Source organism: Oncorhynchus tshawytscha, unplaced genomic scaffold (genome assembly GCF_018296145.1).
Source record: "Oncorhynchus tshawytscha isolate Ot180627B unplaced genomic scaffold, Otsh_v2.0 Un_scaffold_4_pilon_pilon, whole genome shotgun sequence".
NCBI lineage: Eukaryota > Metazoa > Chordata > Actinopteri > Salmoniformes > Salmonidae > Oncorhynchus > Oncorhynchus tshawytscha.
The window spans coordinates 677,580-690,000 of NW_024609834.1; the positions used below are offsets into that span (position 1 = coordinate 677,580).

Genomic DNA, 12,421 nt, shown 5'->3' on the forward strand with positions numbered 1-12,421 from the left:
CGGGGCTGCAGTGGAGCAGGTTGAGAGCTTCAAGTTCCTTCTTGTCCACATCACCAACAAACTAACATGGTCCAAGCACACCAAGACAGTCGTGAAGAGGGCACGACAAACCTATTCCCCCTTAGGAGACAGAAAAGATTTGGAATGGGTCCTCAGATCCTCAAAAGGTTCTACAGCTGCACCATCGAGAGTATCCTGACTGGTTGCATCACTGCCTGGCATGGCACCTGCTCGGCCTTCGACCGCAAGGCACTACAGAGCGTAGTGCGAAAGAACCTGTACATCACTGGGGCCAAGCTCCCTGCCATCCAGGTCCTCTATAACAGGCGGTGTCAGAGGAAGGCCCTACAAATTGTCAAAGACTCCAGCCACCCTAGTCAAAGACTGTTCTCTCTGCTACCGCACGGCAAGTGGTACCAGAGTGCCAAGTCTAGGTCCGAGAGGCTTTTAAACAGCTTCTACCCCTGTACCGGTACCCCCCTGCTCTTTAATTACTTGTTGCTTTTATTTCTTATTATTTTCTGTGTTTTTAAAAAAAACTGCTTTGTTGGTTTGGTAAGCATTTCATTAAAACCTGTTGTATTTGGCACATGTGACTAATAAATTTGATTAACAACCCACTTGAGCAGACTGGAAGGAGAGTGTAAGAAGTAAAGATGAGGATGGTGGATGAGAGAGAGAAATGACTCCGGAAAGAGATGACGGAAAAGAGGAACCAACAATGAGTAGGATGAGCAGAAGGTGTATTATTCTGGCAGACTGAATGGCAGAACAGACCCATCTGCCGTGTGTGGGCATATGGGCCCGGCTTGGCCCAGCCCGCCAGACCATTATTAAGGGAAACTGCCTGTTAACACCAGCTGCCAGCCCAGTGCAGCGTGGCCTGGCTCTCTCTCTCTGCCCCCACCACCTCCCTCAGCCCGGCCCTAAGAGCAGCAGCTGAGACAGGGTGTGGCTCCCAAGACATTCTCTAAACCTGGAAGAGACGTTTATATTTCAGCACAGAATGTAAATAAGGTGGGAAATCATTTCTGGGAGATGTTGTTTTTAACTTGTTCCTCGACTGGCAAGTATGTATTTCAATGTTTAAGTTTATTATAAAATTATATTAAGAGGTTAAATCTGGGTGGTTTCTAGAAAAATCATCCATTGGCTGAACTCTGTACTAATCGAATGATTCTATTGCGCTTCACTTGGGAAATTAATGTAAAAAATTGAGGCTGTGAATCACTTTAGATGTGTTGAGTCAAACACATTGTTCCAGATCCATACCTGTCTTTACTCTTTCCACGTGCGCAGCTCTATAGCCATTGGCGCAGCTCTAATCACCAAACGTATTCCCTCCCTGAGCTTATAACTCCTTCTGGAATAGAGAACCTTCCACTTCACTTTGTTCCCATTATGCCCGCCTCTCCAATTTGTCTCTAGACGTTGTTGGGCTTTTTGTAACACCTAATTGTGTCTACAGTCTGAAGATGCCACACATTGTGATAAGTGCATTCCCACAATGTAAACTTGGCAGGGCTCGAGTAGAACGAACAAACAACCCAACAAACATGCAGTTATTCCGGAGCCTGTTGCTCTGCATCCCAATGAGGCTGATGGATCAGCGCTCCGCTCCAGTAATGGGCTGAGAGGAGGAGTGCCAGAAGTCCCATTCTGCTTTTATCAGTGGCTCGCTGCTTCTCACATTTGTAATGGCGTCTGGGCCGGCTGTTTTCCACATTTTCCTTATCTAAACTTCTTTGGTGTGCAACTGCAGTAAATGGCCTGCTTCCCCACAAACGACTAGTTAAAGTTTACCGCCGGAACGTGGATGCCAGATTAGATGGACGACAATAAGGCTTTTATGTTTGGTTCACAAATACATACACAGGGCTAAAATAACCCAGGGGGCTAGGCTTTTAGTCGTGGTGGAATGGGTTTATGTTTGAGTCCATAAGTACATAAGTGTACGCGTCTTTCCAAGAGTGCGGTGTATTCTTGATGGATGGATGTGTGTGTGTGTGTGTGTGTGTGTGTGTTTGTGCGCTCTGCTTGGTCTCGCCCCGAGAGCGGAGTCCTCTCTGACTTCTACTGAAGGATCAGGGGTCGTCTCTGAGCTAATTGGGTTCGCGTCGCTCTGGTCATGACATTCTGGGGTCACACTGCTTTCAAATGTCAGCCTCCAGCCATGTTCCATGCCAGCCAGGCCTGAGAGCAGCAGAGCATCAATGCCACAGCTTCTCTACCCATTCAACCATCTCTGCAGTAGCACTTCAAATGCCAAGGACAGTCCAGGTGGAGTAAAGTGCGGAAACATCTTTTGAGAACCATTCATGAATTCACCTTTGTATACAATGACCGTACATTTCTCACATCCCAACTAAAGTCAGCAGTGAGTGTTATAGAATTAGAAGGACATTGCTATTGCAGTTTGTAAGCTCTGCAGTTAAGTTGTATTGTAAAGGCCCTTCAGTGAACTCACTTCTGCTGTAGCGGCGGCGATAGCTGGGGTCTTTCTGAATGGTGGATGACCTGGAAAGAACTAACATTCCGCTGCGTCAGTAGCTCTGTGATGTAGTACTCTAGGACAGTGTGGCGCGATAAAGGGTGAGTGTAATCACAGACCGGCCATAGCGTACGGCAGCAATCAGTCAGAGACTACGCATGGCAGAAGCCTAAAACCCCTAATTGATTCCATGGTCATGTTTTGAGTTAACGTTTACTTGATGGCGTGCTGCTGTGCGTTGGCTTCCAAAACATTCCACACTCTTCCAACTCTTGCCTAGCAGCAGTGTGGTTTGGCATGAACCGTCAAGACTTCAACCACAACCCATTATCTGATTTTTATCAGTGTCAAACTCTCAGGCTTAAACCATTTCTCAGACTATTGAATTCTAAGGCCGCAGCGTTGGAGAATTCTTAGCCGTGATTTCCAGGCTAATGAAGCACTGTAAAGTGAATGGGCGATCTTAAGCAGCAATCACTTTGGCTGAATCAATCCTGGCTGCTTTGTTCACCCTTCCCTTTTACTTGGTGTTGATGTGATTTAAGAGCTGCCTTAATGGACCCCGCGGCTCTCTGTTGAAGCCATATATACATACCCCCCTCCACCTCAAGTCTTTGATCGAAGCCCACCCTCTCAGGCTGTTATCTAGGCTCACACACAATGGGGCCCTCAGCGCTCCAGGTCTTCTTCCCTTCTTTATTTGGCTTCCTCTCTCCCTATCTCTTCCCTCTCCATCTCTGGACGGGACAATGGGCTCTGTGGAGCCGCTCATGCCTTTGTGATGTCCAGCATTTTATTCCGTTTTCATCCCGCTCTCTCATGGGTTCACGCTCTGTTCTTATTCACACACATACTCACACTTCCCCTCTCCCCATCTCTTTGTTGCTGTTTGTGGTGGTGGGTCAGGCTCTGGAAGACATCTCATTGTGAATCATGTAATCTGCTTTTTCTGGGTTATTGCCTCTATTTTCCGCTGGCTGTGTTCTGAGAGGGGGAATATTTGTGTTGACCTGCTTGGAGCCGACCTGTTTGCTGGGATTTAAATGGGAGCAAGAGTGGAGGAAGGGTGTTCTCTTTCTCCTCTCCACTGCAGCGTCTAAACTGTACTGTACTGACGCTGCCAGCCAAGACAAAACGGCAGTTACTATGTGGCCTGAAATACCCCAGCCTAAATGGTCAACTTGGTAATATTAGGGTCATACTGTAGCTGGGTCATGCTAGGCCTACTCATTCAGAATAGTCCTTCCTAGCCATGTCCCAGCCCTAGGCTTTGTCACAGCCAGGATGGACATATTGTACTATTTATTATTACATAGCCTGCCAAGATTGTCTGAAGTCATTCTTTGGTTTTCTAAAGCAGTGCCCTCATTTGGTGTAGACATGTTATGAGCCACCTACAGTACTGTGTTAATGCTGTAGACATGTTATGATCCACCTACAGTACTGTGTTAATGCTGTAGACATGTTATGATCCAACTACAGTACTGTGTTAATGCTGTAGACATGTTATGATCCAACTAGACTACTGTTAATGCTGTAGACCTGTTATGATCCAACTACAGTACTGTGTTAATGCTGTAGACATGTTATGATCCAACTAGACTACTGTTAATGCTGTAGACATGTTATGATCCAACTAGACTACTGTTAATGCTGTAGACATGTTATGATCCAACTGCAGTACTGTGTTAATGCTGTAGACCTGTTATGATCCAACTACAGTACTGTGTTAATGTTGTAGACATGTTATGATCCAACTAGACTACTGTTAATGCTGTAGACATGTTATGATCCAACTAGACTACTGTTAATGCTGTAGACATGTTATGATCCACCTACAGTACTGTGTTAATGTTGTAGACATGTTATGATCCAACTACAGTACTGTGTTAATGCTGTAGACATGTTATGATCCACCTACAGTACTCTGTTAATGCTGTAGACATGTTATGATCCACCTACAGTACTGTGTTAATGCTGTAGACATGTTATGATCCAACTAGACTACTGTTAATGCTGTAGACATGTTATGATCCAACTACAGTACTGTGTTAATGCTGTAGACATGACACTTCTAACTGGCAGGCTTTAGTTAGCTACAATGATTTATACACTTCCATTCTCTCTAATGAAATCATTAATTGGCTATTCAGAACCCATCAGACTGCCATTAGGTTGAGCTCTGCTCCTTCACAAGGTCTGGGTGGGTGGTTCAGCACTCTCAACTGCGCTCTCTCTCTCTGAACATTTAACCTTTTTCATTTTTGATTGCTGAGGGCCTCGTTTAGTCTTTCTGGTCCGGTCTGACAGTGCTCTAACTTCACACTTCCTGGCTCTGTCATTCTTAGCTGGGGAGGGAGGGATTGATGCCCAGCCACACCGCCAGACTACCGTCTGCCATCACAGACTGCTCTGTCACTAGGAATGGTGCAGGGTGCATACGGCAGGTTGACTCATCCATACTGTGTGTGTGTGTGTACACATATATTTAGCCCAGGACTAGAGGTGTTACTGTGTGATATTGATAATCTCCGTATCCGCAGGGACTGGTCTGAGAGCGGAGGATTATGGGACAGACAGTGTTAGACACTTTCTCTTAGACACAAATGCACTATACACACTGTGTCCCAGCCCATCTTACTCAGGGAGGTCACGGCCCAGGCAGCAGCTGCGATCCTGCAGGTGACCTTGTTTCAACCAGGACCCCGCAGCGCTCCACTGCCCTCTCAGGTTGTTAGTGCAGCTCGTTCTCAATTAGTGTAGCTGTAATGCTGCGTTGTTAGGCCCTGCAGGAGTACACCAGGTTAGAGACTGTTCCACATGTGCCTCCCTCCCTCACTGGGTACTGCACTGTACAGGATCAGTCTGATATAATTTCTCTATGCTATTTTCCAACTGTGTGCTTTCTCCTTGACTTCTGTTCTGAACTAGTCCATGCACTTGTGGCAAGAAACTTCTCCATTGCGGCACTTGCTCAATGTGGGTCAGGTAGTTTCTCACTGACACTGAGAGCAGCTGAAGTGTGCCTGTATGGGTGTTTAGTGTTACAGTAACTCAGGGTGTGTTTACTGCAATGCTGTCATCCAACCCCCCCAGTCAGAATGGATTGGACGTTTCATCCTCCAAACTTTAACACCCGTGTCAAACTCATTCCACGGAAGGCTGAGTGTCTGTGGGTTTTCGCTCCTCCCTCGTACTTGATTGATTAATTTAAAGTCACTAATTAAAGAACCTCTCACCTGGTTGTCTAGGTCTTAATTGAAAGGAAAAACCCAAAGACCCTAGGACCTCCATGGAATGAATTTCACCGCCCTGCTTTAACAGGCCATGTTGTCTGGCTTCTGGTTTCACCCTGTCATGTATTAAATGGATTTAAATGAGGAAAACATGTCTAGTGAGATCTATCTCTCTTCAACATCAAATTTGTTACTTTTCTGTTTACACTAGCCTGGGATGTGGTGTGGCCAAAAACCATATTCCTGCTTCTTGTGAGTGTAGCTATTAGCACACCGTAAATGCACACTTGATTTAATGCAAGGATTCACAAATGTGTGGATACTTTAAAATAAAAAATGCTGTCTACTGGTATAAAGGTAATTATTGCATGTGGTGTGGGAGAGCTGTTGTCTTTGCAGTTTAACACGCAGAAGTGGTTATGTCTCCAACACTACAGAGCAGGTTTTCACAGGATTCCCCTTAGGAAAGTGTGGTGCAGGACGTTTGACAGGCAACATTTGAATATACCGGACATTTGATAAATTTACCGGACCCATATGCATTGGGTGTGTAACCTGATAAGTGCGTCCACCCACAGTACTCAGAATGACAGAAATTACATTTAGATTATGCTAATTCATATTAACAGAACATGCAAATCTAGAATTAAACGATGTGCTGTCCTTCTTACTGAATTCTGATGTTCACTTTGAACATGTTAGAATAACTGTCCATTTACTTTCCCTCAGCCAACAAGACGAGTAACGAACAGCAAAATCACTAGCCTGTCAATCTACTATAGTAGAGAAGTCTAGGCTACCCATTCTGTTGGTCAGCTTGTCGAGAAAGAAATGGCCTATTCCAAACGAACTCTGGGACAGTTGTGGGACGATAGATTCCAAATGCATACAACCAGTAGTAGGCCTAGGCTACATAAAACAAACGTTAAAAAGCAATGAGTCTGATGCAGCAGATCAAAACGTTTAGCTTAATGTTAATAACATTATTTCTTCACATTATAAGCGCAGTAATGCGCACCAGGCAGTAGGCAACGCAATAATGTTAATTCCATAATGCAATTAGTGGGTTAACACCATTGTCAAAAGGACACTGAACATGCGAGCGGTTTCATGTAAAAAAATATCCATTAGAAATGTGCGAGGGGATCTAATAGGCTACTTTTGAAGCAAGGTAAGACATGCCTCATGTATTAGGACGTTCAGGTTCCAAATAAGTATATGTTTTCAAAATGCATATTGCCTCCAGCTCATTGCAAAGTGGTGTGTGACGGTCTGATGAAGCCTGCCTTTCGTGATGCCGCGTTCAAAACAACTTGAAAATATAAAAAGCTCCAAGATGGATGACTGGGGTCATCCAACTCGGAATTCCAAGATCACTGACGTCATGATTTGACCTCGTATTTTTCAGACTTCCCAGTTGTATTGAAAGCACCACAAGACAGCAGCTGTGCTTGCGCTGTCCTGACAGATTTTCCACTCAAAGGCTCTGTATCTGTATGCTATACGGGTGGGATAAAAAATGAGATGCATAACGAATAAAATGTACACGCACCAATTTAATTCCACTAAATTATAGTAACCTATAGACACATTTTTAAGCATGACCAGTCAAATGTTTTTACATGGACTGGTATTTCCATAAATAAATAGGCTGAAAAGCATTATTTTGCAATGGGATTTTTTCTTATTCTACCGGCGGCAATTTTATTTATTGGTTTTTCTATTTTTGATAGGACAAAAGCCGGCTATTACCAGATAACAGAAAGCTTGTCCCGGAGGTAGTGTGAGAAACATCTCCTTAAAGTGAGATTTTAATCTAGATTTGTCTGTTGACAATTTTGAGCTACACAAGTATCTCTCTTGGACCTAGTTTGTGTTGTGGAAGTGGTGTAAAGACGCCCCTTGCAAATGGAATGCCTCCCTAACATGTAGTGATGCTGATACACTGATGCTGCATCAGTGACGCTGGGATTAATCACTGTGTTTGTGTGTGTCTGCAAGTATTGGGTGATACTATTAATAATCCTATGTGTATGTGTCCGTCTGCAGGTATTTGGTGACCTCTATCACTTCCGGCACCGTTCTGTGGAGAAGAGGTCTCTGTCGGATCACCGAGGGACGCACGTCCGTCTACAAAAAGAGCCTCAGGTGAGACACCTTGGGAGGAGGTGTGAGTGTGTGTAGATCATGTTGGGTGGGTGAATGTATCAAAGTGGATGAGGAGGTTGAGAGTGAGTGTGCAGCTAGAGAGGGTGGAAGGATGTGAGTGTAGGGAAGGATGGGTTTTTATCAATAACATGACTTCACCAGCTGCAACAGAGGGTGGGGGTTGGATTGGGCTTGTTGAAAGATTATTAATGAATCTAGAGTCATACTGTAATGCACCTCCCATTAACAACACAGCCAGTGGGAGAGGTGATGGAGGGCAGGATGTGAAGAGGTTGAGAGTCTCTGTACTGTAGCTAGGTTGGATGGGTTAATTTCTATTCCATAACATGACTGGAGGAGCCACAGGTACTTCACCACCTGTGGAGCGGCCATTAGGCAGGCAGTGGGGGCGAGGGTCGACGCAGAGGGGACCACGGTGAGCGAACAACAACAGGGCAGAATGCCAGAGACCTGAGCTCTCATTTATCACCAACTTTTAATGGATGTCTCTGACACCCTACAGCATCTACCCAATCCGTTTCCTTTCCCTGCTTTACGTTAGGGCTGGGAGGTGAGAACATCCTAAACATGTTAATCACATACACACATACTGTGCTTGGCTATACTGTAGTGTCTAATGACCCCATTCTCAAACCACCTCTGAATAGATTAGGTTTCCAGTTTGATTTCTAATGCCTGTCTTGTGTGATGATTTCTCTTCCACTCCTGTTGTGTGTGTGTGTGTGTGGTGGATGTTTGAGTGATGGGGCCCTGTTTAAAAGGTCTGTGATTTTGTGTGGCTGGTGCTGTGTGTAGTTCACTTTGTAGTCTCCTGGTCTCACGTTTCCCTCTTTGGGCTCTGGCTGTGTTTCCATGGCTGTGAAAGGCGAGCGTTTGAACTGCGGCACAATGAATGTCCTGCCATCTGCAGCAGCCACTCAGAACTTCACTGTTTGTCACTCAGCGCAGCTCAGGTCCAGATGGGAAGATCAGAGAGACCGGGCTTGTAACACAAACCCACAGACTGATGTCCAGGGAACTAACTAACTGACATCCCCTGGGAACCCACAATTGAAAATCCCCTGTAAATATAGGGTGTCATGGGAAGTCCATTGTGTGTTAAGGGAAGGACTAAGTGCTACTGCACTCTGCCAGTGGACACCTCCCCTACCCAGCCCATTCCTGCCAACTGTAGAGAACCCATGTTTTGGTTTCCCAGTGTTATGGGAGGTCATTCAGCCAGGGAACTGTGGCCAAGTCTTGCCGCTGTTTGTCTTGAGCAGGTACACAGTGGGAAAAGCGTTGTGTGGCCTATCTCCTCTTACCCGTAGCAGCACAGCACCAAAACAACCCGGTTCCCGCCCCAACCCCACTCCCCACCCCTCCGCTCACCACTCAACTGACGGGATTTCCTCTCTAGCCGCCGCTCCATTTCCTGTTGTTGAATTCCTTTTCTCCCAGAGCACCTCAGAGAAAGGGGAGCCTCCCTGCACCTCCCTCTGCTCAGGTCAGCCCTGTGGCCCAAAGCAGTCACACTGGGGGAGATGGATCCCAAACAAAAGCAGCAATAAACCCTGCTCAAAGACTCTCACATTACTGTGGACTAAACGGCCAGGGACTCTGCCAAAACTCAGCCTGGCTGACAGACCCCACTGATCGAGGAGCTAATGCCTGGGCTTGGCCCGGCTTCTCATTCACTTCTAATGGTGATGCATTGCTCTAATATTGTGTTGCTGTTGTAAGACCATTGATGTAGTGAAATTGTGTTAGTTAGGCCTAAATGATATACCCATGGAAATGCCATCAATCCAGCCATCAGTATTTCCTGGGCAGGCCATGTGGTCAGGGAAAACCCCTGGACCTAATCATTTTACAATCCGTACAGCTACCTTTTACTACAGCAATGTAACACTACAGCCATGCTCTGCCATGGTAATAGTACTCTAGATGTGGTAGTTACTTTGGTGTGGGCCAAAGGTTGTGTTTTGTTTGGTTGTGTTCATGTTTGTATATGGAGGGGAAGAGGAGACCGCAGGAAGGAAGGCACAGAGACCTGTCTGCTCAGTATCTGCTGGACAGCAGCGTTTAACCAAGCAGCTGGGGTCCTGTATGTGAATGGTCTGGAGCGAGGAGAAAAGCCGTCTCAGATAGCTGGCATCCGGACCCATTTATAATGGAGATCTTATCTGTTAACTGCTAGCTGGTTCCCTCTGTTCTGTTCCACCTCACTCGGTCTGTTTAAGAATTCCCGGAGACTCCCTCTCTGGCTCGCTCCGATTTTTCCCTTTTCAAACATTTGCTTAATTATCTCTGTTTGCGATAGGGAAACTTTGGCAAAGGCCTTTAAGTGTAATGAACATTGGAAACGTCTGTCGGTCTTGACAGGATCGGATGGTAATCTGTGGTAAACTAAAAACTCAGACAAAGTTAACTGCTCTTGTCTTATTGTGTTGATTTTAAATCCATCCATTCAAAATGTTTATTCATTCCCTGTCTCGTATGAAATACTTTTATTAAAATGTTCTCAGTGTCAAGACTAACACAAGCCCCATTAATGCTGTTTCTGGGGGTGATCCGTTAGGCTAATTGAAGAGAGCAGTCATATGGAAAGGATTGGTTGGTCCATGTGAGGTTTAGCCTACCCATCCTCTATGCAGTCAGGCGCTACTGATAACCCTGTGCATCTTGAGAGGGGATTTAGCTACTCTGGGACACTCACTGTCATGGCTGACCTGTTTTAATCAATAACCTCAGAGATACTGAACCCCTCCCCCCAGGCTGACGCTGTCTGAGCTTAGCAGGCTGTTCATTAACAGTCCAGAACCTCCATTTCTAATCTCATCTCCCCTGGTTGAACTGGATGGAGGTTTTCCATTTGGAACATCAAGGTAACAAACTATCAACAGTGTTCTTTCTGGTTGTATTGTGGTTGGCAGAGTTCTTGATAGCAATGACAGGCTCCATTGGCCAAATTCAGAGGGTTAGCAGTGGTGCCCTGAGTTACCATAGAGACTGTTTTCATGCAAAGTGAGGTTTCTCCCCAATGTGCTTTGTGTGTTCTCAGTACACACACCACATAGTGAGCCCAGTACCAGCAGCTAATCTGCATGCCTGCCTGAGTGTGCTTGAGCTGTGATTAAGGGGTCTTGTAGCAGGCCTTGTTAATGCCTTGTTTGCAGGAGAACGAGCCCAGACCGTGGAACGGCGCAATTAAAGGGGTCCTCTCCCTCCCTCTTTTGGCCCTCTCACTCTCCGCATGGCTGACCTAGCCTCATTCTGTGGCCGCCAGTAAATCGCAGAGTAAGAGACTTAATAGTCAGGGAAAAACCATGTTGCTCCTGGCCATGCAATATCACTGTTTCCTTTTTTAAACTTTGTTTTTGAGTAAGAGACATTGTTCTAGTGGAGCTGGTGAGGTAAAAACTGTTCTGTTGCTTCTGGCCTGTGCAATATCACTGTTTCTGTGGGGAGCTTTTAAACTTTGTTCTTTTTGATGAGCTGATGACCCGTGTCGCCTCAGTAAAGCTGTGACTGTTCTGTGTGGAGCTGGTGAGTGTAAAGCTGATGACTGTTCTGTGGGGAGCTGGTGAGTGTAAAGCTGATGACTGGTCTGTGGGGAGCTGGTGAGTGTAAAGCTGATGACTGGTCTGTGGGGAGCTGGTGAGTGTAAAGCTGATGACTGGTCTGTGGGGAGCTGGTGAGTGTAAAGCTGATGACTGTTCTGTGTGGAGCTGGTGAGTGTAAAGCTGATGACTGTTCTGTGGGGAGCTGGTGAGTGTAAAGCTGATGACTGGTCTGTGGGGAGCTGGTGAGTGTAAAGCTGATGACTGGTCTGTGGGGAGCTGGTGAGTGTAAAGCTGATGACTGGTCTGTGGGGAGCTGGTGAGTGTAAAGCTGATGACTGGTCTGTGGGGAGCTGGTGAGTGTAAAGCTGATGACTGGTCTGTGGGGAGCTGGTGAGTGTAAAGCTGATGACTGGTCTGTGGGGAGAAGAAAGAGGAAAGCAACACTATCTACTCTGTTCCATGACTGCAGCCTGGATTAGAGACCAATGGAAACATGGACTCATGGGTAATGGAGCGAAGTCGGATGGTACTTCTCAGTAGTCTAACGTAGCTTCTTCTCATCTCCTTTCCCTTACCTGCACTGACATTAAACTGGGACAGCAAATTCCTGGTAGGCATCCTGTCATTTGGCTTTCACCTACCTTAGTGTCAGTGCAGAGACGAGGAGACATAGAGGGGAAGCCTCTTGTATTGTGATGCCCCCATAGACTGACCTGGGAGAGTGGTTCAGCCTCCCTAAACCTCTTCCCCTATCCATGCCCCACTATTTCATCTGATATCCCCTGCTGTAGGACACGGACAAATCCCCCATGTTATCTCTGTTTTCATATTGCTGCTGTCAGTACAGTAGCGCCCCGCCCCCAGTCCCCCATTCTTCTTAATGTGTTGACCTTGTGAAGGGGCCACCCACTGTGGAAGCATCTGCTCCAGTGTGATTCTGTACAACTGCCAACCAGCAAGGGCCTTTCAACACTGATTCA

The 12,421-nt window shown here is 46.1% G+C and overlaps 1 protein-coding gene across 2 annotated transcripts in view; it reads left to right on the forward strand.

The window, feature by feature from the left end:
• LOC112249199 (furin-1) overlaps nt 1-12,421 on the forward strand; it is a 109,264-nt gene that overhangs the window by 45,324 nt on the left and 51,519 nt on the right. For both annotated transcript variants that reach the window (XM_024418960.2, XM_024418961.2), the window contains exon 3: nt 7,777-7,875. In XM_024418960.2, the coding sequence (XP_024274728.1) occupies nt 7,777-7,875 (99 nt within the window). The remainder of the gene's footprint in view (nt 1-7,776; nt 7,876-12,421) is intronic.